This window comes from Sus scrofa, chromosome 13 (genome assembly GCF_000003025.6).
Source record: "Sus scrofa isolate TJ Tabasco breed Duroc chromosome 13, Sscrofa11.1, whole genome shotgun sequence".
In the NCBI taxonomy this organism is placed as follows: Eukaryota; Metazoa; Chordata; class Mammalia; order Artiodactyla; family Suidae; genus Sus; species Sus scrofa.
In genome coordinates this window covers 121,968,953-121,996,928 of record NC_010455.5, presented here as the reverse complement: position 1 = coordinate 121,996,928, position 27,976 = coordinate 121,968,953, and the positions used below count along the sequence as shown (strand labels likewise).

At 45.0% G+C, this 27,976-nt stretch overlaps 2 protein-coding genes and 1 long non-coding RNA gene across 3 annotated transcripts in view; 1 reads left to right on the top strand and 2 right to left on the bottom strand.

Moving 5' to 3' along the window:
- LOC106507270 overlaps positions 1 to 7,759 on the top strand; it is a 70,313-nt gene extending 62,554 nt beyond the window's left edge. Inside the window, exons 2-3 of the long non-coding RNA XR_002337773.1 lie at positions 5,597 to 5,741; positions 7,238 to 7,759. This is a non-coding gene — a long non-coding RNA (uncharacterized LOC106507270). The remainder of the gene's footprint in view (positions 1 to 5,596; positions 5,742 to 7,237) is intronic.
- On the bottom strand, positions 1,632 to 9,866 carry LOC102163598 (5-hydroxytryptamine receptor 3C-like). The gene is made up of 9 exons (XM_021069942.1): positions 8,057 to 9,866; positions 6,636 to 6,802; positions 6,179 to 6,223; positions 5,605 to 5,714; positions 5,160 to 5,329; positions 3,866 to 4,026; positions 3,240 to 3,444; positions 2,825 to 3,043; positions 1,632 to 2,695 (listed from the first exon to the last, which is right to left on the bottom strand). The coding sequence occupies exons 1-9, from the start codon at positions 8,121 to 8,123 to the stop codon at positions 2,466 to 2,468; spliced, it is 1,374 nt and encodes a 457-aa protein (XP_020925601.1). The 5' UTR covers positions 8,124 to 9,866; the 3' UTR covers positions 1,632 to 2,465.
- On the bottom strand, positions 19,833 to 27,739 carry LOC100156142 (5-hydroxytryptamine receptor 3D-like). Its single transcript, XM_021069941.1, is given in 5 exon segments — positions 19,833 to 21,941; positions 22,071 to 22,308; positions 22,480 to 22,689; positions 24,427 to 24,559; positions 24,561 to 27,739. Coding segments are annotated over 5 exon segments (846 nt in total). The 5' UTR covers positions 24,596 to 27,739; the 3' UTR covers positions 19,833 to 21,711.

The following is a 27,976-nucleotide window of genomic DNA, read 5'->3' as shown; positions in this document are numbered from 1 at the left end:
TCATGGCCCTAAAAAAAAAAAAAAAAAAAAAAAAAAAAAGCAAAGATAGTTGACATGTAAAAATGGGCTGCTAGGAGTTCCCTGGGGGCTCAGTGGGTTAAAGATCTGGTGTTGTATTGCCGTGGCATAGGTTCCATCCCCGACTCTGGTACTTTTTCATGTCTCACATGTGGCCAAAAAATAAAACAACAACAACAACAAAAAAATGGGCTGCTAATTTTCCACGTAAGTTATAGAAAAATAACATATAATATGCCAAGACAAGTAAAGGGGCTACACCTAGAGGTAGTGAATACTGACTCTTGGCTGGCTGACTTTCATTCATACATTTAATCATTCAACAAGTTTATCAAGCACCTATGATGTGTCAGGCAAGGTACCATGTAGTGAGCTGTAGAAATGGATGAGATATCGTACCTGACCTGTAGGAAAGCACACTATCTAAGGGGAAGCAGAAATGCAAATAAATCCCTGAAATCTATTTATCTAGTTGAAATAGAGTCAGATATTGGTCTTTGGTATTCTTTCAGTTTCTCTCTCTCCTCCAGTCTTTGCTTCCAGCGAGCTGTTAGAATCCTCCTCAGGATGATATCTGCTGGTGATGGTGTGAAGTACTATTAATATGGAACTCTTTTTAAAAAAAAAGTTGTGTTTTTTTTTGTTTTTGTTTTTGTTTTTTGTCTTTTTAGGGCCACACCTGTGGCATATGGAGGTTCCCAGGCTAGAGGTTGAGTCAGCGCTGCCTCTGTGACCTACACCACAGCTCACGGCAATTCCAGATCCTTAACCCACTGAGCAAGGCTAGGAGTTTAACACACCTCCTCATGGATAGTAGTTGGGTTTGTTACCACTGAGCCACAACGGGAACTCCAAGGGGGTTTTGATGGTAAAAATAATGCAGGCTCACTGAAAACACAGACAAGGATATAAAAGAAAATAGTGGAGTTCCCGTTGTGGCTCAGTGGTTAACGAATCCAACTAGGAACCATGAGGTTTCGGGTTCGATCCCTGGCCTTGCTCAGTGGGTTGAAGATCTGGCGTTGCCGTGAGCTGTGGTATAGGTCAAAGGCATGGCTTGGATCTGGAATTGCTGTGGCTCTGGCGTAGGCTGGTGACTGTAGCTCCGATTTGACCCCTAGCCTGGGACCCTCCATGTGCCATTGGTATGGCCCTAGAAAAGACAAAAAAGACAAAAAAAAAAAAAAAATAGTAATCACTCATAGTCCCATTATCCAGGACAAAGTTTGCTCTTTTTATTTGTTTATTTTTGGTGTCTAGCTGTCCTTATCTTTTCCTCTGCATTTCTGTTTAGCACTCTATTTTTTAAAACAGAAATTTTGTGTATATACTGTTTTGTAACTTGTTTTCTCTACTTTATATGTGGACCGGTCTCCATTGTTTTAACATAGATCTACATGTGGCTACAAAGCATTCCATTATGTGGCTGTATGACTATTTAACCTGAACTTTTTTTTTTCCCTTTTGGGGCCGCACCTGTAGCATATGGAGGTTCCCAGGCTAGGTGTTGAATCAGAGCTGTAGCTGCCAGCCTACGCCACAGCCACATCAACACAGGATCTGAGTTGCATCTGCAACCTACACCACAGCTCATGGCAACACTAGATCCTTAACCCACTGAGCGAAGTCAGGGATCAAACCTGCAAGCTCATGGTTCCTAGTCGGATTTGTTTCCACTACACCATGAAGGGAACTCCTAACCTGAACCTTTTAATTGAGGCCCTTAACTAGTCTTCCTGTGCCCCTTCCAAGCATGAATATTCAGAAAGCCTTCTCTGTTTGAATTTGTGAAATCAGAAATGCTATCAGAATGAAATAATGACACAATGTATTGCTTATTTCAAAGAGCAGTTTCAGGAATGAGAGAGAGGAGGAAGGAAAGTGAAATGGAAATGGTTGGTAAAAGGAACATTTTGCAAGTTGCAAATATTTTATAATAATTTCTTGCAAGTGAGACTTGACCTTTTCATTCCTTTAAAACTCTGAAAGTATCTCAGAGACTTAAAATCAAGTCAGTTTATACCTGTTTTGGGTGAAGTATCAAAGCTTCTGCAAGAGGGCTCTTCACCCCACTGTTTGTGGAGCTACAGTAAATGTCCTGAGGAAATAATGCTTCCTAGAAAGTCATTTATTGAAACAATCAATCAAGGAGAGACTCCACTGACCCAGACCTTCTGTGGTAAGGGAGTCAGAAGTTAGATGTGACTAAGGAACACTGAGAGTGTGTGGGAATGAAGACTGTGGCATATGAGAAGTCAGAAGACTGTCTAGGGCAGTTCTAAACTTGCTCAGCAGGGCTCTGTTGGAGTCTGGGGAATATAGAAGGGACATGGTAGTCACTGGGGATGAGCGGCTAAGATTAGGAAAGGGCCTGGGTCTGACTGGCCCTAAGACCATGAGGAACTTCAACCTGTGGCTTACAAGGAGTGGTGGATGTGGGCATCTCCCTAGGTGTTCCAGAGGACGATGACCGTGGTAATGGAGGTGGCCAAGAAGAGCAGGTAGAGGCGGAAGAGCAGGGAGTCCATCATGTGGCTGCACTGCACCCACAGGCTGACCAGGTGCTGCTTCTGAGCCTCATCTTCTGGCAGGGTGCTCGCTGACCCAGGGCACCCACTTAGTTCTGCCTCTCTGGGACCCGGCCCCTTCCCCACCAGCTCCACGGGCTCCTTCGTGCCTGCAGAGACAGAGACTCAGCTGTGGGCGGCCAAGGTCAGCTGGGGAGGTGTGGGGGCAGGGACGGAGGCGGGGGCAGGGAATTGGAGGGGATGGAGGAGGGAGTGTGGGCTGTGCAGGCTTCCCTCACCAGGAAGGTGGGCGGGACCGAGGCCCTGACCCGAGTTTCCCCTTTGGGGTGCAACCACAGGGCAGCATTTCCTTGGGCTGGTGCGGTGCAGAAGCAGGGTATGGAGCCAGCGGGGCAGGGGTGGGGGCTGGGTGGCGGCCAGGTGCAGCAGGTAGGTGATGAAGATGGTCTCCAGCAGGCTGACCACCATCAGTGACAGACACAGGGCAAGGTAGACACCTGAGGGCAAAGCAAATTATAAATAAATGAGGGCAGATTCCTCTCTACACTTGTTAAAGCCTCTTTCCCCCAAATCCAAACTTTCCTTGGGACCCATTCCCACCCTAAGGGGAGAGACAGGAGTTCTCATGCTACCCTCCTCCCACCTTGTCCCCTGCTGCCTTTGCTTCCCCTGAGAGTGGGGTGGGGGCCATACTGATGAGGGGGGTGCCACTGGCAGGGAGTAGGTCGTTCATCATGAGCAGGAAGACGTTGTAGCCCAGGAGGAGTGTTATCTTGAATGGGGCACGGTTCTCGCTTTCTGCCGGCAGGTAGAAGCTGAGGGCATCGATGGCCACCAGAAAGCTACTGGGCACCAGAAGGTTTATGATGTAGAAGGTGGGCCTGCGCCTGATGGCCACCTGGTTGGGAGGAGAGAGTGTGGTGAGTAACCAGTGCCAGAGGGCTTGACTGTTTCTTTAGGTATCCAATGCTGGCCATGGGAAGATCTCTTTGGGTAATAGATACGCCCAGTTTGGTTGTCTAATTTTCCCTTGTGTCCAATCTGCTGGAAACACAACGACTGTAGACTTTTAGGGGCAAATAGAGCCCTTTGGACCATCAGACAGTTGGCCTCCTCATTCTTACAACAGCCCAGCTGCTCCTCCTCTCTGCAGGGCAGAGCCTTGGGGATCCCTCTTCCGGGCAATTAGGGCAGAGGGTAGAGTGAAGAGCAGATGCTTAAGCCCCTGGAACTATTTTTACATCCCAAAGGGCTTTAGATCTAGAGGAAAATCATAGAGCAACTGGACTCAGAAATCAAACAGGGGCCCCTGGACTTACATAGAACATGATCTGGTCATATAGGTTGCTGCCCATCTGCATCTTTGGGGTGGCCTTGTTGATATCCAGGAGCTCCCACTCCCCCTGGGTCTGAACGACGTTACGAGATGTGTCTGTAATCATCCCCAATTCCTTGTCCATGCCCAGGATCATGCTGTCCACTGCAGGGGGGGGCCGGGGCAACTCAGTGCAGAAGTGCCCTTCAGGCTCCTGCCCCCAAGATTTGACTCCTCCCCTGCTGAGTTGGTTTAACAGACTCTCCTCTCTGTCCTTTTAAGGCAGAGCATCCAGGTTTTCTCAGAAGCGGGTCACAGGACCAGCCATTCATATATGTGCAGGCTGCAGCATTGGTGTTTTCTGGTTGTTGTTGTTCTAAGTTGTTATGGGAAGATTGGCTATGACTCAAACATGAGTCAAGAACTTTTGGAGTCGTTCCTATATTTCTTCTCAATTCCCCAATTCTCTGATGTCGTTTTAGTGGAATCAGTCTTGAACAGCTCAGTGTTTTTATAATGACATGCATGCTCATTATGATTCATTTATCCAAGTCTGCCACAGGACGCCTGGTGGCATGCAGCTGCCTCAATTACTGAGTTAAGGGTGTTAGTTATCAATTTTTAAAATTTTGTGCTAAATTTACAGAAATGTAGCAGCTCAGGCTCAGGTAGGCCTCCTTTGGTGCAAGGGCCATCTAAGATCTAAAGCACTGGTTTGTTCTGTTTTTTAAAAAAACATTATTGAGGAATACAAGCAGTAGTCCTTAACTCTGACTGCACAGTAACGTCACCTGGGGAACTATAGAAAAATCACAGTGGAGTTCCTGTTGTGGCACAGTAGAAATGAACCTGACTAGGAACCCACAGGTTTCGGGTTTGATCCCAGGCCTCGCTCAATGGGTTAAGGATCCTGCGTTGCCATGAGCTGTGGTGTAGGTTGCAGATGTGGCTTGGATCCTTCGTTGCTGTGGCTGTGGTGTTGGTCAGCAGCTGTAACTCCTATTCAACTGCGAGCCTGGGAACCTCCATATACCGAGGGTGCGGCCCTAAAAAGCAAAAATAAAATAAAATAAAATAAAAATAAATAATTAAAATTAAAAAAATCACAGTACCTAGTTCCACCTGGAATAAATAAATTGGAATTTGTGGTGTAATGCATAGTTATTGGCAGTTTTAAAAAGTTTATGTGGGCAGCCAGAGTTGAGAAACACTCATATAAAACCTTCCTGAATAATACCTCCATCATTTAAATATCTTCCCTCGAATCTAAAATAGCTAGCAAAACGTTTCTCACTCACCTGTATGGAGGAAGGAACTGAAGGTGAGTGTGCAGTTCTGTTGGTCAAAAGGGAAGTAGAAGATGTCCAGGTTACAGATGCTGGTCACCTTCATTGGCCTGTCGTACTGTATTCGACCTTCACTGCTGACATATGCGTTGAGACCTGGAGGTGCCCGATCCACATCCACGCTGCTCTCAAGAGACAGGGAGAGGTGGGTGCTGTGGGAGGCTTCACTGGCTTTTGACTCTCTTCCATCCCAGGTCTTCCCCTACTCTGCTCACCTTTAGGGCTCTTTCTCTAATGTCACTCTAACGTGTCTCTTCTGCTCATAGTGTTTTGTTGGAGTCAACTAATTGAGACTGTGCCCTAGTCTGAGTCTGTTGGTGTCCCCGTGCCCTGCACTGACCCTCAGCTGTTCTTTGCTCATGGGCTTCATGCTGGCTTTCCCCACCTAGATACTCACGATTCCATGACGAGGATGTCTGGGAGCCACAGGTTCTCAACCAATACACTGAGTTTATTGCTGCTGATGCACTCTTCTGGGTTCCAGCTGATGAAAGGATTGTCCCACATCTGCAGCCGGAATGGTGGGAAGCAGAGGTGAGTGATGGCAGAGCTTGTCTAGTCAGCCCCTCCTGCCCTTCCCTTTCTTCTTAAAACTCTGATCCTCTTGCTCTTATTGGTGTTCCTAAGGGCTGAAGCCTATCTCTGCTACTTTATTAGCTGGGGTCATTGGCAAAGTACCCCTTAATGGCAGTTTTTTTCTAATCAGACAGACCTTAAATGTAGCCTGAAACCTCTTGGACCCAGGGACACATCACTGCATTGGCCTACAATCATTTGGCTGTTTTCTTCGGTCACCACTTCTACCTTCCTAAACTGCCCAGGGGGATTTGTGTCCCTGGGACCAGTCCAGTTCTAGATGGACTTATTTGGTTCCATTTATACTTTGGGTAGAAGTCCGGAAAACCTTTAAGTCACTCCTTAAACTTAAACTTATAATTGGAAGTGGGAAGGGGAGAGTAGATGTGCCTTACCATGGTAACCCACAGAAGTGATGTCAGAAGCTGGAGTTGTGCATCCTGGAAAAGAAATTCCTGTCCAGTATTATTAGTGCAAAAAGACTTGGCCTACATCCACCACATATTCTTATAAATATTTTCTAATTTATTGGACTAGGCATAGCTCTAGATGTGAAATTTTTGCTACTGTATTTCCTTGTATTTAGGGGCAGTTCAGGTTTTAATTGACATTAGAATGAATGTCACTTCTTTCTGGAGCATTCAAGAATGACCAGGACTCAAGGATAAATCCTACCAGAAAAAATGTCACTGTAGCATTCTTCTCTGTGACTCCTCATCCCATAGGAAAACCCTCTATTTGGCACAAAATCCATTCAGAGCACCTATTGTTCACCAGTATAATGTTGGATTAACAGGGTAGAGCATCGTTATTCCCCATTATAAACGATGGAAAGTGGGGACCAGGTCTCACCACTTCCAGGATGGCAGACAGAATGAAGGAGACGTTGACATGAGTGGGGACGCTGAAGTTGGTGACTGGACGGAAAGCCTTTCTGTCAAACACTGCTTGGAAGGCAGCAGGATCCACCCCATGCTGGTCAAAGCCTGAGCAGTTGATGGTGAAAGCGTCGCCTCTTCCTGTAGAGAGCAGAGACTGTGAGACAGGGCCTCTATTGCCAGGGCTAGAGCCTTCCTATATAGAGAGAAAGTGGGGGCACACAGGGAGGAGCAGTTGAGCCCTCCTTCCTGGGCCAAGACTGCCCAAAACCAAAGCCCTTCCTGCCAGGGCTGGAGAGGATGGGCTGGTCTGGTAGGCAAATGGTGGAAGTCGGTGTGGTGAGCTGAGTCAGTACCTTATTCTCATTCACATCATCCATCTTCATGCAAAACTTGCCCAACTCTGTAAGCAAACTCATCCTTGGTGCAGTGGTGGCGACTTCAAGGGGGCCTATGGCATACCCGTCATAAGCCTCTTGGGTCCACTTAGTAGCACCACTCAGCACTGCCCTAGAACTTATAGTCAAGGTCCCTTAGAAATCTGCTCTAATGATGTCATTTTCATTTCATTTTCAGGAACTTCTGTTTACCTAAGACAAGTGTTGATTTATCAGGAAGGTAAGAAAAGTAAACAGCTGTGCTTACTAGATAGATATGGTCAACATGTAGTAATTATTCCAAGTGCCTGCTTAATTTGGTGTTATGTGTTTATTTCGCCCTTCCCTGATTTAGTGACCTCCAATACCTTGGGGTTTATTTCCAGCCCTCGGATCATTAGATGATATCAGTGCCAATGGCACAGTGAGCCCTGTGTGGGTGCTTTCTCTTGGCCATGGCCAGGGAGCCATCTGGGTAGTACCTGGGCATTTGCCCCATTTGCCCCATTTCCATTTTTGTGTGATCACTTTCTCTGTCTGCTCCTCTATATCTCCATCTCTTTCCATAACATTTAAGGTCTATACCCAGGCTGGGAACACATATCCCTCATGGAGGCAAAGTATCCACTTTCTGCTACCTCAGACTGATTCCCACCCTCTCTTGGTAATTTACTTACTCCTTCAGGGATTACCCTTTTCTTAAACACCATTTCAAGGGGAAAAAGAGGCAGGGAGGGTGGGATGAGGGTATGGTGGAAGGGGCACTGGAGGTCAATGAAAAGGTGGGATTGGGTTGGGGGGGGGACTGGGACAGCTGTGCAGGCAGGGAGAGAGGAGGGCTGTGTGTCCTGAGCAGTGGAATGTCTTTCTACCTGTCACCAAAAGGGGATCAAAACACTGCCACTATGGAAGAAATACTTAACATGTTAATTCTGAATGTCCTTCAAGTTGTAGAAGGACGTTCCTAGATATCCTTCAGAACATTACCCTGGTCTTCCCTGTTGTTGCCCCATCTTACCTTGAAGCAGAAGGCTGATAGTGAAGCAGAGGAGGAAACCCCCCCTAAAGGGCCACCCCCCTTCCATCCTTCTCTCTGGACTCTCCTCTGGGTCTCACCAGGAGCCCCCAAGCCCTGGAACTTAAAGGAGCCTGGACCACACCTTGGTTCCTGGTTTTGAATACCGCTCATGACAGGTGACCACACCCTGTGAGAGGCTGTGGCCAGAGAGGTCACAGCAGAGTGTCCTGCTCTGCCCCTGTCTAGGCCTGCCTTCCGGGCTCCAGGCTGGGAGGAAGTTGGGCCAAGACTAAGGGAAAAGCATCCTGTTTGACAGCTCTGTGCTGAAATCAATAGCAAAAATAACTCGCCTTAATGAGATAGTGTGGGCTGGGGAAATAAGAACCATTATTTTCTAAGGCCAGGGAATCTTCAGATGTGGGAAGATGATAATATTTAGTGATTTGGTTACGTATTCATTCAGGGTAATTGCAAATATCAGCTTACAAATCTTGATTCATTGCTTCATCATCTATTTATATTTTTCAGCAATCCCTAGCTAGACTTCCTCTTTGCAGTCTTTCTCCTTCCCTGATTCCCTCTCCCCCAAACCAATGTTCTCTCCGTATTTTTTACTCTATGCATTGATGACACGATAAAAGAAGTCACAAAATTAAGACAGCATATCTGTTTTTAATGTCTTTGTGTTGTCAGTAGTATTCTACACTGTCACAAGCTAGTAACCTCAGCTCACATCAGTATTAATGGCCTATGTCAATGTTATGTCTTATGTCACATCTCTAATTAAAAAATGCAGTCAGACCAAATGAGTGAATTGGAGCATTGTTTTATATGAAGTTTCTTAGTTGCATTTCCAGAAAGACTTGAAAATTTTTTTCTTGAAGAAAGGGTGAAGAATCAGACCTGGAATACAGAAGAAACTTTGTTCAGAATGGAAGATCATGACAGTCCAAAATAGAAACTGCTAAGGAAGGCGGGAATGACCTAGGGGCCCAGAGTGGGAAAGTACAGGACAGAGGGCTGCAGTATCTTCTGTTTGACGTTTGAAATGTATGCAGTCCTTCAGCCCCACCAGCTCTGTAAGGCACGTCTTTCCTTCTTTGGAAACTTGACCAAAGAATGGGGCCATCATGCCATGTAGGACCAGAGACCAAAGAACTACTGTGTCTCTATCCACGTAGATCCACTCCTGGGGCACGGGACTTCTGGACTGGCTAAGAGTGAGGAGCTTGAGTTCCACAGGTAGGCTAGGCTCCCAGACCTTGGGTCTAGGAAAGGAGGGCTAACTCCCAGCCCTGCTGAAAGTGGTTGATGACAGTTGGTGTTTATCTTGTTCTTATCAAGGCTGGCTGAAAAATGGAACCTAAGTCCCCACTAGACTCAGAAATAGATTTAGCTGCCAGGAGATAGAGGTGATAGTGGCAGGGGAAATAAAGCAGAAGGCACAGGGTCCCCTCCTGCCTGGGGAGTCTGAGTCTCAACTCTGGGATCTGGAAATCTCAGGACTGTTGCTCCTGCTGCTCTTGCAGCAAGTGATAACTCACATGTGAGTACTTTACTGTATGCCAGGCATTGTGATGTGTCTTCCTCGCCTACCTCATTGTATGTAATCTTCCCAACAATCCTACAATGCAGATGTTGGGTAGAGAATGTGGAAAAAAGAAATGGAGGAGTTCCCATCATAGTGCAGTGGAAACGAATCCAACCTGGAATCATGAGGTTGTGGGTTGTGAGGTTGTGTGCCTCACTCAGTGCATCAAGGATCTGGTGTTGCTGTGGCTGTGGTGTAGGCCAGCAGCTGTAGCTCCAATTAGACCCCTAGCCTGGGAACCTCCACATGCTGAGGGTATGACCCTAAAAAGCAAAAAAAAGGAGCCAAGTAAATAGAGCATTTTATATTTTCTTTCTTTCTTTTCTTTTCTATTTCTCTTTTGTCTTTTGAGGCCCACACCTGCAGCACATGGAGGTTCCCAGGCTAGGGGTTGAATGGGAGCTGTAGTTGCCAGCCACAGCCACAGCCACAGCCACAGCAATGTGAGATCCAAGCCGCATCTTCAACCTACACCACAGCTCACGGCAATGCGGGATCCTTAACCCACTGAGTGAGGCCAGGGATCGAACCTGCGTCCTCATGGATTCTAGTCAGATTCGTTTCCACTGGGCCATCATGGGAACTCCTTTTTTTTTTTTTGGACCTATATTTTCTGACCATATTTTGGAACACAGTACATTGGAGGAAAATGAAAATTTTGTCATTAGCTACAAGAATCACACACCCACAATCTATTGATCATGTTTTCTAAAAACACTTAAGATGATGAACTAGAGACCATTTTCAAATAATGCAATAAAAATGATAGTACTTAAAATAACCAGGGGTGCAGAATTTTCCAGTACCTATGGCTTACAACAAGCCACATAAATATTACATAGTTTTTCAGCATGGACAGTGGGTCTCTTTCATCTTCAGAATTCTTTATGTGCTCATGGTACTTTTCACATTGACCACAGTATTTTCACATTCTCAGACAAATAATTAAGCACTTGGAATCTTGTCTGGGAGGCCTACTAGTTTAGGCTAGCTCTCACTGCGAGTTCATCCCAGGACGGAGTTCCCTGTTACGCATGTGATTTGGATATCCCTCTTGGGTATGCCTGCCTCCTCCTTCTCTACTCCAGTAGGTGCAAAAAGGGGAAGCTCACCATATTTAGACAGAGGCTCAGTAGCTGGATTATGATTTTCTAAAGCCATTAAGAATAGCTGTCCCCATGGAGTTCCGTCGTGGCTCAGTGGTTAACAAACCCGACTAGGACCCATGAGGGCACAGTTTAATCCCTGGCCTCGCTCAGTGGATTAAGGATCCAGCGTTGCCATGAGCTGTGGTGTAGGTCGCAGACATGGCTCAGATCCCGAGTTGCTCTGGCTGTGGTGTAGGCCAGCAGCTACATCTCCATTTTGACCCCCAGCCTGGGAACCTCCGTATGCTGCAGGTGCAGCCCTAAAAAGACAAAAAAAAAAAAAAAGAGGAAGAAGAGTTGTCCCCTACATTCTCTGGAATACTCTGGGGAGCCTCTAAGACTGCCATTTTGGCTCCAGATACATGTCTTTCCTAAACCAAGCTGGGCTTTCATGGTAACTCAGGACTAGGAGATGTTTCAAAACTCTGAGCTGATTCAGGGGTCACTGCGGAAGGGTCAGGGACTTCCTCTACTTTCAGTTTTCTCTGGGCATCTTTGGACCCCCCACCTTGGGTTCATATATCTTTAGTTTCTGTATTCTGGGGTGTCAGGACTAGGCAGTATGAACACTAGATTCCCTAAGCCTTTGGATACGAAGGCCAGAGGCACAGACACTAGGTTTAGTTGCCCAGGTGAGAAACAGTGTCCGAGGCTCAGAGGCAGGGATTGAGCGCCCAGGGCAGCCAGCACAGTCTGTGTGGGTAGCCTTGAGAGTCTGCTCTCCTCCAAGATGAGGGCAGGTGTCACCTTCAACCCGTTTCTCAAGCCCTGTGCAAACACTAGATGGGTATTATCCTTGAGCACACAAGTTTTGGCTGGTGGCTCCCTAGGGTAGCTGAGAATCAGGAAATTTTGGAAGAGCCAGAGCCTGGGCATGGAGCAGTGGGGCCTTCAGAGGCTAAGGTTTGAGTCAGTGCAAAGACATGCCTGGGTTTTTGAGCTCTTCATGTTTGGGGACAGTTCTGGAATGGTTGAAAGATACTGTCAGCTTAAGGCATTAATGTTTCTGGAAATCTTTGTGTTCCCCTTGGGGTTTCCTAAACTTTAGCTGCAGCTTAGCAGTGGGCATCCTCACCTGCAAAGTCAGCTTTGTCATCCTCTAGCTGCCTCTTGTTTTGGAGGATAGCCTCATGCAGCACAAGCCAGCCTTCCCAGGAGGGTAGAAAGCCAATGCAAAGGATTTCTCTGGAAACTGTATAGTACCATTAAAGCCCCAGGCTTCATACCTGGTCACTTCCTTAGTGGTCTCACTCCTAGACTGGATTTTTCTAAATTATCCTCTGTTGTGTAGGCTGTGCAGTTTGAAATGCAGACCTGACTATATCCTTCTTATCCTTGAATTTTGTTTCCTTTTTTCTTTCTCTTTTGGCTGCTCCACAGGCTATGGAGTTCCCGGGCCAGGGATCAGATTGGAGCCACAGTTGCAAAAAAATTTTTCAGTGGCTCCCCTTGTCTACCACAGTTACGTTAAGATTGCTGGGACTGAGTTTTTCTTTTTGTCTTTTGTCTTTTTTTTTTTTTTTTTTTTTTTAAAGACTGCACTCATGGGGAGTTCCCTTTGTGGCTCAGTGGTTAACGAATTTGATTAGGAACCATGAGGTTGCGGGTTGGATCCCTGGCCTTGCTCAGTGGGTTGAGGATCTGGCGTTGCTGTGAGCTGTGGTGTACGTCGCCGAAGAGGCTCGGATCCCGAGTTGCTGTGGCTCTGGTGCAGGCCGGCGGCTACAGCTCCGATTCAACCCCTAGCTGGGAACGTCCATGTGCTGCAGGAGCGGCCCTAGAAATGGCAAAAAAAAAAAAAAAAAAAAGACTGCACTCATGGCATATGGAGGCTCCCAGTCTAGGGGTTGAATCAGAGCTGCAGCTGCCAGCCTACACCACCAACACAGCAACGCAAATCTGAGATGCATCTGTGACCTGCACCACAGCTCATGGCATTGCTGGATCCTTAACCTACTGAGTGAGGCCAGGGATCCTCGTGGATACTAGTCAGGTTCTTAACCCACTGAGCCAGGATGAGAACTCCAAGAATTTGTATTTCCAATGAGTTTCTCAGGTGTTGCTGCAGCTAGTCATCCTGGACCACACTTAGAGAACCACTGGCTTGTAAGGATGAATCTCACTCCTTAGCATGATGTAAAGGGCTCCCTGACTGAAGGCTTACCTATCTCTCCACCCTTTTTTGCCTTAGAGTTTATGTTATAAAAGAATTGTTCTTCAGAAATAGATTCAAAGACATAGAAAACAAAGTATGGTTACCAAAGGGGAAAGGGGGGAAAGGGATAAATTAGGTGTATGGGATTAGCAAATACACACTACTATATATAAAATAAATAACTAACAAGGAAACCTACTGTGTAGCACAGGGAACTATACTCAATGTCTTGTAATAACCTATAAAGGAAAAGAATTTGAAGAAGAATATATATATATATATACATCACTGTGCTGCACACCTGAAACTACTGACATTGTAAATCAACTATTTTTCAATAAAAAATAAAGAGTTGTTCTTATCTTTAATATATATCACTATTACCTAATGGACCTTACCCTTACAACTCTGGTCCTAAATCAGAATCTTAGCCCCAAATCAGAACTGCAGAACTGCAGAACTACTTAGGAATTTACTATTGTTTTTTTTTTTGTTGTTTTTAGGGCCACACCTGCAGCACATGGAATTTCCTGGGATAGGGGTGGAATCAGAGCTGCAGCCAGCCTACACCACAGCCACAGCCACTCCAGATCCGAGCCATGTCTGAAACCTACACCACAGTTTATGGCAACACCAGATCCTTTAACCCACTGAACAAGGCCAGGGATTGAACCTGCATCCTCATGGATACTAGTTGCGTTCTTTAGCCAGTGGGAACTCCTAGGAATTTACATTTTAAACTAGACTCACAGCTGATTCTAACACAGGGCTCTTGGACTACACAGGGAGAAACATTAGGTACTAAATAGCACCCCGACATTCAATATGTGATCCCAGCACTCGATATGTGGTTTTACTTCTCCACATTCCCTCCACCTAATACACCTTCTACCACTGATCTCTTGTCCTACTGATAAATTCTTAAAGATTCAGCTCAACTCAAAGTATCCCATTTTCTGTGATGTCTTCCTCAATCTCTCTACCTTTCTCTTTCTCCCTCCTTCCCTCCCTCTCCCCTCCGCACCACACACCTGAATGCTGTTGTGATCTTTAAACTGGAAATATCTCTTTGCATATGTGCATGTGTGCCCTCCCTCCTGCTTTGTAACCTCATGGAGAGCAGGAAGCATATTTTTTTTTGCTTCCTTCCCTCTTCCACCACCCCAGTGTGTGGCATATAGCAGCAAGTAGTCAATAAATGCTTTTTACATTGAAATGTAGTTGATTTACAATATTATATTAGTTTCAGGTGTACAACATCATAATTCAATATTTTGATAGATTATACTCTATTTTAAATTATTGTAAAATATTGGCTATGTTCCCTGTGCTGTACAATATGTCCTCACAGCCTATTTATTTTGTATATAGTAGTTTGTAGCTCTTAATCCCCTGTCCCTATCTTACCTGCCCCTTCTCCCTTTCCTCTCCCCACTGGTAACCACTAGTTTTTTCTCCATATCTGTGAGTCTGTTTGTTTTGTTATAGTCATTCATTTGTTTTCTTTTTAAGATTCCACATGTAAATGATATCATACAGTATTTGTCTTTTTCTGACTTATTTTACTAAGTGTAATACCCCTAGGTCCCTCCATGTTATTGCAAATGACAAAATTTCATTCTTTTTTGTGGCTGAGTAGTTTTCCATTTTATACACACACACACACACACACACACACACACATATATACTTTTTATTATATAATATTATAGCAGTATTTTTTAAAGTCAGCAATATTATTTTTAATTCAGCTGTGGTACAAAATGTTTCATTATAGCAGGACAGAGATTCTGGTTAAATAAAATTAAAAACCATTATTTCCCCAAATATAAAGTTATTAATGTCTGAAAAGAAAATATAACATGATGAAGGCTTTAAGTCACACCATTATTCACCAGAGGATTCATGATTTACCAGTGACATAGTCCACCATTTTAGCAAAAGGATGAAAATTTTAAAACAGTTTATAAATCTAACGGACCAAGGACAGTCCATTTCTCCACGTTGCATATATATACTATATACATATAACATCTTCTTTATCTCTTATCTGTTGATGAATACTAGGTTTCCCCCATATCTTGGCTATTGTAAATAATGCTGATGTGAACATTAATATGCAGTTATCATTTTAAATTAGTGTTTTCATTTTCTTCAGCTATATACCCAGGGGTGGAATTGCTGGATCACGTGGTAGTTCTACTCTTAATTTTTTGAGGAATCTCCATAGTATCTTCCATAGTGACTGCACCAATTTACATTCCTACCAGCCATGTGCTAGGGTTCCCTTTTCTCCACATCCTCACGAACATTGGTTATTTACAGACTTCTTGTGTGGTTTTAATCTGCATTTCTCTGATGATTAGTGGAAAGAGTTTAATATCCAAACTATATAGACAATTCATATGATTCAGTATCAAAAAAAAAAAAAAGAAAAGAAAACCCAAACAAGCTGATTTAAAAATGGGCAGAAAATCTGAATAGACATTTTCCCAAAGAAAATATACAGGTGGCCAAGAGGCATGAAAAGATGCTCAATAAAGTTTAGTTCAATATCTGGCCCATCAGTTCACTATGCATGGGGAGAGACACAGGCCCCTTTGGCAGATATAAGAAAGGTGATTAGGTGGGAGTCCAGAGGCCATATCAGAGACGTTCCCTGCTATTCCCATGGTGTGGCTGAGGTGGCTTCCACCCTGGGTGCAGTTTGGAGGAGCTGGGGGTTGGCAGAAGCACAAAAGCCTGTAACTGGCAGACTCCAGAGGGCTGGATCCAGGGCCCAGCCTTCTATTTCTTAATGCCCGCTAAGTTTCTAATAAAGGCCAGCTCCAAATGGCCTACCCAGAGCTCCCATTTGTTGTACTGTGTGTCCTTTACTTACAGTATTCGTATCCTCCTAACTGCTTTGAGAGGCCAGAACTATCACTCCCATTTATGGATTCGAAAACTGAGGTGCAAAGTGGTCAAAAAATTTTACTCAGTGTCCACCCAGTTGGGAGTTGGTAGAATCCAGATTCAAACCCAGGTCAGTCTAGTTCCGTTGTTCTTTTTTTTGTTCTTTTTATTACTCCACAACTGGGAAGTCTTGTGGACTACATTATTAGGCTCCTAATTTTCCACAAATGAAATTCCTTGGCCTAGATAACATTTGACATAAAGGTAAACAGGACAGGAGCTGTAGTTTTGCAAGTCGGATACTAAGACCTTTTCGCCTTAGCTTATTCCAAGGGGGATCACGCTGCATGGCCCTCTGTGACCCCTTTATCTGTGACCCTGAGGGATCAGATTTGGGAATATAGCTGTAACCTGGCAAAAGCAGAATTATCTGGTGGGTGGAGGGGAAGTAAGGACCATTGTTTTGCAGCCCTGATAGATGCAATCACATACAGAGGCCATTGGCCAGGGTTAATGATCCAGGAGCATGGAGGCAGCCAAAACATCTAACCTGCAGGCGAGTCACTACCTGAAGTCAGGTTGGCTGTGACGCCTGGAGCAGAAAGAGAGAGCATCCTAGGACTCCTCAGAGGCACCTGGGAAGAGGGCCCAGGACAACCTCCCACCTGTGGCTGCCACTTTGACAAGCCTGGATTCTTCTGAATAGTGACAACCCCATACTTATCACTTCACTTCTCTCCACTTCATTTTTCTCATCTGAAAAATGAGGGGGTTGTGCTAGAAAGTCTGTAATTCTTTATGTCTAGTGCCTCCCACCCAGAAGTCGATTTTGCCCTTTAGGTGTCAGGCTGCATGGTAAAAAGATGCTGTCTAGTGTGTCCCATTGGGCTTTCTAGTTTCTGCAAGCCTATAAGGGTTTTTTTAAATTCATATTTTAAAAATAATTTAATCTGTGTTGTTGGGTCTATGTCATAAATGAAGACATTTAAACTTGTAAGGTTAAGCCACTTGGATAAGGTTATCCAGCCAGCAAGTAATGGAGTCAAATTAGAACTCAGCTTCCAGGTCCCAGAGTCTCTATACCATATATACTATTTTTTTTTTCTCTACTATATAGAAGAACCAGTGCCAGCAAATGATCAAATAAGAATTTATCTAAGGGAGAATCACAAATTGGAGAGGAGGAAAAGGATAGACTTGCAGCCTGTGACTTCACACCCCAGAATGAGTCTGCAGGAAAAGGAGACAGAAGCAAAGGCGGTAACAGTGTAATACGTTTTAATGTCGGGTTAATATGGAACCCCAAAATCATGTCAAAAACATGGAGAAATAACTGCTTATAAAGGCTTGGAGAAAAAGAAAGTGAACAAAAATGCGTGCAAGAACCACTGGGTTCCCGTCATGGGCCAACTAGCATCCATGAGGAATTAGGTTCGATCCCTGGCCTTGCTTAGTGGGTTAAGGATCTGGTGTTGTCATGAGCTGTGGTGTAGGTCGAAGACGTGGCTTGGATCCCGCATTGCTGTGGCTGTGGTATAGGCTGGTGGCTACAGCTCCGATTAGACCCCTAGCCTGGGAACCTCCATATGCCGCGGCTGTGGCCCTAGAAAAGACAAAAAGACAAAAAGACAAAAAAAAAAAAAAAAAAAAAAATTCTGGATGATTATCCATTGTGTGTTAAGATCACATGTTCAGATTTTGACTTTGAAAATAAAATCACTATAATTACATCATGCTTTCTCTTGCTGAAAGGCAATAGAGCATCTTAATCCATATGTCAAAAAATATAAAGTGCAGGGAGTTCCCGCTTAGTGGTAATGAACCTGACTAGTATCCATGAGGACAAATGTGGGATCCCTGTCTTCGCTCAGTGGGTTAAGGATCTGGCATTGTCATAAGCTTTGGTATCGGTCACAGACATGGCTCAGATCCCACGTTGCTGTGGCTATGGTATAGTCCAACAGCTGCAGCTCTGATTTGACCCCTAGCCTGAGAACTTCCATATGCCTCAGGTGTGGCCCTAAAAAAAAAAAAAAAAAAAAAAAGATAAAGTGCATATTTTCTATTTAAATAAAACATAAAGCTATGTAATGGAAAAAAATGTAAAGAGAATAAGCAGAGAAATATGTATCATGAAGATGGATGGAAAAAAACAGAATGATGCAGATGGATCTCATAATTTCAGATCCTCTCAAAATCTGGCTAAGTGAGCTACTCAGCTACGTCAAGGATGAGTTCCCCCATGAAGTGACGGTCTCAGGAGAGGGCATAGGCATGGAACATCCAGAAGTATCTGGCAATAAAATATCAGCTGCAAAAAGCTAAATCCCTAGAGAACACAAAGGTAAGAGGAATTGCCCAGTTCAGATCTGGGGAAATATATACTCAAAAAGCAGTGGAGGAAGTGCAGTTAGTGAACTTGGGGGTTATGACTTAGAATGAGGGCGGAGGGAGGGAGTGAGGGGTAGAAAAGACTGAGGGACGGAGTAGAAGGAAATGGACAAGAAAGTTTGTCTCAGGGACTCTTCCTGTATCAATTCTCCTACAGTGTTTGCTGATGAAGACTTGCAGCGGCTTTTTGTCTCAACATGGAACTCATGGAGAACCTGTCTGGTTTCATCCCCCATCTCAGGGGCCATGTGGCAGAGGCTCAGTGCCATGTCTAGAGTCAGCTGACTCATGTCTAGAGTCAGTTCAAACCTCAGCTTTGTCACCTAACTAACTGTGGAAACTTGGGAGACAGCTCAGTGGCTGTCACTGCACGTTTCTGTGCTTCATTTCCTCATTTATTTCATCTCATTTATTTGAATATATAAAATGAGGATAGTAATACAAAACCATAGTTCTAGAACCTAAAGGGCTTTGAAAACCAAATGATTTTTTGTAAGTTATTCGGTGGCAAACCTGCCCTGAGTTGATGTGAGACTATTCGTAATTTCATTTTTGCTACCTGGCGTGAATATTCGTAGGTTTTTTCTGCAGAAATATTGTGTTTGAGTAGAGGGTGCTACTCCATACTCAGCTTGGGGTATTAGTAATATATAGTACATGCATGATTGTTATCTTAAAATTTTTTTATTTAAAAAATTTTTTAATTTTTTTGCTTTTTTTAGAGCCATACCCATGGCGTATGGAAGTTCCTGGGCAAGGGGTTGAATTGGAGCTACAGCTGCCGGCCTACACCACAGCCACAGCAAGGCCAGATCTGAGCCATGTCTGCAACCTACACCATAACTCATGGCAATGCTGGATCCTTAATCCACTAAGCAAGGCCAGGGATCAAACCTGCGTCCTCATGGGTACTAGTTGGATTCATTTCCACTGAGCCAAAGGGGAACTCCTGTTACCTTTTTAAAATCTGAAAAATTCTGCATTTGGCTCCAAGGTATTTGTGGATCTCTAGATCCTACGTCATAGGGTTACTGTAAGGATTAAATGTGTGTATTTATATAAAGCACTTAGAAAAGTGCCTGCCATATGTTAATAATCAATGTTGGTTGTTATTATTATTATACTGTATTCTTTCTAAAGGCCCATTTTGTAGAAGCTGTGAGTTGAGGAACTGCCAAAATAATAACAGATGCTCTAAATAATAACGACACGCTAATTTATTTAGGTGACTATCAGGGCTCCTGTTTTAAGCCTAGATTGTGTATATACTAGATCTTGGACATGCCTGGAGGGCTGGTGATGCTGAGAGGAGTGCTTGACAAGCTTCTAGAAACTGAAGAGCCAAAGACTTTCCTGAAATGTAAAAAAAAGAAAATTGGGAGTTCCTGTTGTGGCTCAGTGGGTTAAAAATCTGATATAGTGTCCGTGAGGATATAGGTTCAATCCCTGGCCTCACTCAGTGGGTTAAGGATCACATGTTGCTGTGGCTGTGACGTAGACTGACAGCTGCTGCTCCAATTTGACCCCTGGCCTGGGAACTTCCACAGGCTGTGGCTGTAAAAAGAAAAAAAAAAAAAAAAAAAAAAAAAAAAAAAGGCAGAGCAAAATAAAAGAAGTAAGGGACATAAGTTTCGTTGGAAGACTTGAGTGAAAGGAGCCATTCAGAGTAGAGCAGGGTATTTCTGCTTCGGTATGCCCAGATTCCTGTGGACTTCGGACTGCATGGAAAGAGCAAGTGACATCTGGTTCTGGTGACTCAGCCCCGACCTCGGAACATGTGTACTGAGAGTTCAGCCCTCCAGTGGCTTGGGCTCTGAGGGGGCAGAAGTTCTGCAATGAATATTGGGGTAGGACCTCAGGCCCGCACTACCAGCAGCCATACTTCTGGTGGACATTGGTAGCCTTGCCACCCTTGGAGCATCTACAGTGACCAGAGGAAGCCAAAGACATTTGAGGAAGAGCAGTGGAGAAGAGGAACCAGGAAAAGAGAGTTTAGTAAACAATATTATGACTCTCTTTTTTTCCCACTACCCTGTTATGACCTGGGAAATTTAGGCTTCAGATAGAAAGTAGTAAAGTAAAGAAAGGAAAAGAAACGGTTGTGAAAAATGAAAGATTGTGGGAACTTCCCTGATGGTCTAGTGGTTAGGAATTGGCGCTTTCACTGCTGCGGCCCAGGTTCCATCCCTGGTCTGGGAACTGAGATCCCACAAAGATTGTGTTCAAGTTGTAATTGAGTTGATCTTGAGTCTGTGCTTTTCTGAACCTGTGTCCAGCAAATCATACCACAGATCTCATGCGATACAGTGGGGCCTTCACCTCCCCCCAGGAAGCTATTGGAAATGATGGGCCAATAGATACAGACTTTCAAATGATGAGGCAGTTGATAAGGAGAGGAATTTTCCAGTTCACGTGGGGGCATTTGTATTACTCCCAAATAAAGCAGGTGCCATTTTCAAATGTGCTTTCCTTGGCCCAGGGTTCTTTTCTTAGTATGATTAAGGATGGATCATAATGTGAGAAAAAAGAATGTGTACATGTATGTGTAACTGGGTCACCTTGCTGTGCAGTAGAAAAAAAATAATGTATTGGAGAAATAAAAAAAAACATTAAAAAAGATTTTATTACCTATATGGGAAAAGAATCTGAAAAAGGATAGATATATGGATATGTAATTGCTGTCATACACCTGAAATCAACATATTATAAATTAATTATACTCCAATATACATTTAAAAACATTTTTTTAAAAGCTTAAAAAAATAAAAAAAAGGCTGGATCAACTCTAATTGCAGCACAGACAGTTAGCAGAATTTAGAATTATGTTAACACTTTAAGTGCTTAATGATGAATTAGTCATATGTCAGGCTGAGACAAAAGGCTTCACTCTTTAAACAAGAGATGCCTGTTTCTGGCATATTATTAATTGCTGAAGCTTAAATCCAGGATAATTTGTGATAATTTAGGTGAATCCCTATTTTATTGTAATTCCTTGTAATAGATTTTGCCCCCTTCTCTCTCCTCTCCCCACTTTCTCATATTGTTTAATAGATTTAAAAAACAAGAAAGTCCTTCTTACTTTGGTAATGTAAAGTTTCTGCAAACTTTCTGCAAAGTTTCTCAACCTCAAGGTTTTTGGTACTATAATATAATGCAGGGATGAACCAGTGCCTTCTGCAAAGGGGTTTATTGGAGGAGATTCAATCACAGAAGTATTCCAGGAACCTGAATCCTGAGGAGCCAGGCAGGCAGGACGCTTGGGAGGGCTGAGGGGAGTAGATGGCATGCAGGAACAAGGACTTCACTCATGAGGGCACAGGAACCCATCAGGTCTTGTCTGAAACTGCACAGGAAGACCAGGTTGAAAGCAAGGCGTTGTCAGGTCTGTAAGACAGGATTTGGGTAGGTGTGAGGGCCTGGCTGTTTCCTGGGGAAAAGAGAAGCTCTTGCCTGGAACTCTCAGGTGGGCATCTCCCTAGGTGTTCCAGAGGACAATGACCGTGGTAATGGAGGTGGCCAAGAAGAGCAGGTAGAGGCGGAAGAGCAGGGAGTCCATCATGTGGCTGCACTGCACCCACAGGCTGACCAGGTGCTGCTTCTGAGCCTCATCTTCTGGCTGGGTGCTCGCTGACCCAGGGCACCCACTTAGTTCTGCCTCTCTGGGACCCGGCCCCTTCCCCACCAGCTCCACGGGCTCCTTCGTGCCTGCAGAGACAGAGACTCAGCTGTGGGCGGCCAAGGTCAGCTGGGGAGGTGTGGGGGCAGGGACGGAGGCGGGGGCAGGGAATTGGAGGGGATGGAGGAGGGAGTGTGGGCTGTGCAGGCTTCCCTCACCAGGAAGGTGGGCGGGACCGAGGTCCTGACCCGAGTTTCCCCTTTGGGGTGCAACCACAGGGCAGCATTTCCTTGGGCTGGTGCAGTGCAGAAGCAGAGAATGGAGCCAGCGGGGCAGGGGTGGGGGCTGGGTGGCGGCCAGGTGCAGCAGGTAGGTGATGAAGATGGTCTCCAGCAGGCTGACCACCATCAGTGACAGACACAGGGCGAAGTAGACACCTGGGTGGAAGGAGCACACCTGAGTGAGTCAGGTTCAGAGGACCCTCCAAGCCTCCCTTCTTCTGTCTCACACAGCGAGCCCTTTCCAAGGTGACCGCTTTCTCCCTCTGTCTTAGCTGCCTCTGCAGATCTAGCCAGTTCAGCCCCCTGCCCTGCCTCCTCCCCCCTCTTCCAACAGTGGGGTGGGGGCCATACTGATGAGGGGGGTGCCACTGATGGGGAGTAGGTCATTCATCATGAGCAGGAAGACATTGTAGCCCAGGAGGAGTGTTATCTTGAATGGGGCACGGTTCTCGCTTTCTGCTGGCAGGTAGAAGCTGAGGGCATCGATGGCCACCAGAAAGCTACTGGGCACCAGAAGGTTTATGACATAGAGGGTGGGTCTGCGCCTGATGGCCACCTGGTGGGGAGAGGAGGAGAAGTGAGAAGTAGGCTGGGAGGCTGCCAAGCCAGTTAAGAGCAAGAGTTGAGATTTGTCCCAGAGCACACATTCTGGAAGGAAACATTATCTCAGGGGCCTTTCATTGCCCTCCCTCTCCAGCAAAGCCATCCTAATCACCACTCTGCCTTTGCAGGGTTGATTCTACTATGCTGCTTACGACTGAAATGGATCTCATTCCTTCTTGGTCGAAAGTGTCAACTTTCTCTACCTAAATATTTATTCCTACTGATGTGCTCTTTGCAGAATTGAGGAACCAGATTCCTGATATCATGTGTTATATTTCTGCTGCTTTCCTCATCAAGGTCTAATCTCTAGTGATTTTACTGGTGGACATTCAAAACCAGTAGCAGGGAGGAAACAAGACAGAGCAGATATTTTGAGGTCACCAGGATTTGGAATCATAATATCCTTAAGACAGCGTTTTACAACTTTTCCACCACCTCATTTTAAATTTCATTTCTTTTTCTTTCTTCTTCTTCTTTTTTTTTTTAGGGCCGCAACTGTGGCACATGGAAATTCCTGCTAGAGGTCAAATTGGAACTACAACTGCCGGCCTACGCCACAGCCACAGCAATGCCAGATCTGATCCACACTTGTGACCTACACCACAGATCACGGCAACACCAGATCCTTAACCCACTGAGCAGAGCCAGGGATCGAACCCACATTGTCATGGATACTAGTCTGGTTCGTTACCACTGAGCCACAACAGGAACTCCCTCATTTTTAATTTAATTTTTTCCACCACCTCTTTTTAAAAATAAATATAAAAATTCCTGCCCCCCAGACAGTTCTGATAGACCTGGGGATGGGGGTAGCGGGGAGTTTCATACTTATTATAAATCACTGCCACGGGAGCTTTGTTTCCTCTTCAGGGAGGATCCATCCAATCACTATGTACTGAGAGCCAGGTACTGTTCTAGGTACTGCAGATTTATCAGTGAAAAAAGTGATGACAATCCCTGCCCCCATGGAGCTTATTTTCTAGTGAGAGAGCTTACATTCCAGTGGAGGACATACGCCACACATCTTAGGAAAAGGTCCCAATCCGGGCCCCTGAGCTCACATAGAAGACGATTTGGTTGTACTCATTGGTGCCCACAGTTGTCATCTTCATCCTTTGATGGATACCCTGGAGTACCCACTCCCCTTTGCTCCAAACGACATTCTGCGATGTTTTTGAAATCTCCTGGACGTCCTGCTCCATGCCCAGGACCATGTTCTCCACTGCAAAGGAGATCCATACAACTCAGCCCCTCCCAGTGCTCCCAGCCCCTTTGCTCAGACTGCGGGATTCCTTACCACTCACCTTCTACCACCCCTTTCAGTGAGACTCCCATCCTGTTCCCAGCTTTCTGTCCTCCTCTCTCAAAACCCTGTCTCTGGAGTTCCCATTGTGGCTCAGTGGTTAACAAATCCGACTAGGAACCATGAGGTCGCGGGTTTGATTCCTGGCCTTGCTCAGTGGGTTAAGGATCTGTGAGCTGTGGTGTAAGTCGCAGACGTGGCTTGGATCCTGCACTGCTGTGGCTCTGGCGTAGGCTGGCAGCTACAGCTCTGATTAGACCCCTAGCCTGGGAACCTCCATATGCCACAGGAGCAGCCTTAGAAAAGGCAAAAAGACAATAAATAAATAAATAAATAAATGCAAAACAAACCCCTGCCTCTGCCTGCCAACATATGAACTTCACTCACCTGTGTAGATGAAAGAACTGAAAGTGAGCGTGCAGTTCTGTTCATCAAAGGGGAAGTAGAAGATGTCCAGTTTGCAGATGCTGACCATGCGCATTGGCTTACTGTATTTGATGTGGCCATCACTGTTGACATAAGCCATGAGACCTGGAGGTGTCTGATCCATATCCATGCTGTATGTGAGGAGGATAGGGAGGTGGGTGTTGTGGGATCCCCATCAGACTTGGCCTTCTTTCTCTCTCAGGTCACCACATTCCTATGCTCCAGCCCCACTCTTGTGACTCCCCTCTTCCACCTGTCACCATGTTCTAGGGGTTTCAGATGCTGCTTCTTTCTGAGTCTTGGTGTGGCCCCTTCTGGTTACATCACACCCTTGCCTGGAGATATGGCTTCCTTTTTGCTTTTTTCAGCGCTAATACTCACAACTCTTCAATGAAGATATCTGGGAGCCATAGGTTCTCAGTTGCTATGCTGAGCTTCTTGATGCCCCCACATTCCTCTGGGTTCCACCTGATGAATGGATTGTACCAGACCTAGAGGAGACCGTGGTGTGGGACAAACAGCGGATGGGAACTAGTTGTAGGCTTCCTCTGTCTCCTGCACTTTACATCCCTTTTTTGCTCATGTCTTTACTTTCCCACTCCCTCTTTGGTGACAGCTGTCACAATGTCACTAACAAAGTTTTCCTCGCTTCCACTTCTCCCTCCATGCTCTCAAGGGAGACCTTGAGCTTGGACTTGGATTCCCTGGGATGGAGCGCCTTAAGTATGGGCTTCCATAATCTTCATTTATGCCACCTGCTCCTGAGCCCCATCTCTGCCCTCCTAAAGTGGCAGAATGATCGGGGGCGGGGTATGTTTTCATTGTTGGTCTGACTCTGTTTGAACTTGTCTAATTTGTGGGTATCCTTAGGTTTATCCATTTTAATCTGCAAAGTTAGACCCTGGAGTGGAATAAGGGAGGTCCAGAGCAAAGGGGAAACTGAGTCTGTCATACCATATTTAGCCACAGGAATGATGTCATCAGTTGAAGCCGTGCATCCTGGAGAAACAATTTTTTAAGTGATTTTTATTTTTTTTATTATAATTGGTTTACAGTGTTCTGTCAGCTTTCTACTGTACAGCAAATAAGCAATGGAAAAACAATTTTTATCCAGGGTCATTTACTTTGAGAAGTCAGGTCCAATGCCACCACCCACCTCGTACTCATTTCCAAGGCTGTTCTGTGTAGCAATTATGATTTTTAATCATAAGCTCCTGAAAAATGTAGGTCAAATAATCCAGGGTACATGGGAAATGTAAGTGAAAGCACCAGTATGAGGGTCTTGTGAAGTAGTCACAAAAAAGGATGGCTTTTACCTGGAGTGATATCACTGTAGCATTCCCTGACATGCCTCTGTACCCCATAGACTGAGCTCTTAATTTTACAAAATCCAGTTAGGGGACTCACTTCTCACCATTAGACCATTACAGAGTTGGATCAGGACTCACCACTTCCAGGATGGCAGACAAGGTGAAGGAGATGTTGACATGAGTGGGGACGCTGAAGTTGGTGACTGGACGGAAAGCCTTTCTGTCAAATACTGCTTGGAAGGCAGCAGGATTCACCCCATGCTGGTCAAAGCCTGAGCAATTGATGGGGAATGTGCCTCCTCGTCCTGTGGAGAGCAGAGACTGTGAGAAGAGTGCCAGGGCTGGGGCCTGGGGAGTATTTCTGCACAGAGATGGCAGGGGGCATGGGAGAAGCACGTGGATTCCTCCTTCCTGGCCTGGGAGCTTGAGGTGTGGTGGTAGGCAAATGGTGGAAGTGGCTATTGTGAACTGAGTCTGGGCTCCATCCTCAGTTCCATTATCTTTCTCTGCATGCAAAGCTTGTCCAAATCTGTATGCAAACTCAGCTCTGACCACGACTTTTTAGTGTCCTGCTATATTCTTAATAATCTCACCACACGCTTCTGTCCTTGGGCCATTCGGGTGAATGTCAGTGACAGAGTTTGCAATCACAATTTCTTCCTCACTCTATGAACAGGGCATAGATGGTCATGAATTAATGACAAGAGAAATAATCATGTAGGTAGTGAAAAATACGTGGGAAAGAACTCAGTTTCTCAATTGAATGCTGTGTCTCTGCTATGTGCTGTGATTTTTCTCTTCTAAAATTCAGGGGTCATCACCACTGAGAAGATCTTAGAAAGAGTCCCTTGATACCCATCTTATATCCAACCCTTTTCTTACCATACTTTGTGGAGCAGAAACAGAAAATGTATGTGGTAACATCTTCTGTTAGAGTCTCTTTTTATTTGTCTCTGATGTTATCCTAACCCTCATTGCTTACTCTCAGTAGTGAAGAAGAAAGTACTCTAGATTGGAAAAATTGTCCTGATAGTTTCCCTCTTTCATGGTAGATCTTCTCCTCCACCTCCTTCCCCTTAGCATCTTCCCTGCTGTGTTTCCTTTGCTTAAAAGAACTGAGAAAGATTTTTCTTCTCAACATCAGTTAATACTAAAAAACCATGAAGTAGATTATATGCCTGGAAAGAGAATAACATGGGGAAAGAGAAGCGGCCCATAGCAGCAGGGAGGGTGGAGAAATAGCTAAAGAGAAGAGTCAACGAAGGGTTAGGAGCCTAGAAAGAGCTACAAAGCTGTCTGCATCATGAGTTTCCATTTTTACCGAAATGAATACCTAGTCATTGACTGTCTAGAAATCACAAAAATTAGCTTGGTTTCCCTGTTTCTCAGAAGTTATATGTATGCTGTGCTCCTGCTCTCATCCCATCTTACCTTGATGCAGCAGGTGGAGAATGAGGCAGAGGAAGAATCCTTCCCCATGGAGCCAGCCTCTTTCCATCTCCCTCTCCTTGGCTCTTCTCTGGGGACTTAGTGATGCTGTGGACCTTAAAAGACCACAGGCCACACCTCAAGCCCTGGCTTTGAATAATTCATGCGTCAGGTGGCATCAGCCATCTCTCTAGCAGGCGCCCCCGGTGACAACAGAATATCATGGAGGACTGCTCCATCCCATGTCCTAACTAGACCTGAATCTGGTCTCCAAAAGTATTTGGACAAATCAGTTTTGAGAAGAGGAATAAAAAAATATCAAGTTACTGGAGCAGTGTTAATGGCCTCCTCATACTGTTTATATCCCTCTGGCATACAGCATGCCACAGAAAAGGCAGAAAATGACTGCCATTGCCTTTAAGTGGCACATGCACTTATTTTAACCCTACTGCTATCTTTCAAAAAAAAAATTGGAGGGGGCCTCCTTTTTTGTAACCAACTTCATATTCTGAAATTTAATTAATTAATTAATTTATTTTTAGGGCTGTAGCCTCGGCATATGGAGGTTCCCAGGCTAGGGGCAGAATCAGACCTATAGCTGCTGTGATGTACCACAGCCACAGCAATGCAAGATCTGAGCCTTGTCTGTGACCTACACCACAGCTCATGGCAAAGCTAGATCCTTAACCCACTGATTAAACCCGGGTCCTTAACCCAGGGATTAAACCCGGCATCCTCTTGGATGCTAGTCAAATTCATTTACACTGAACTAC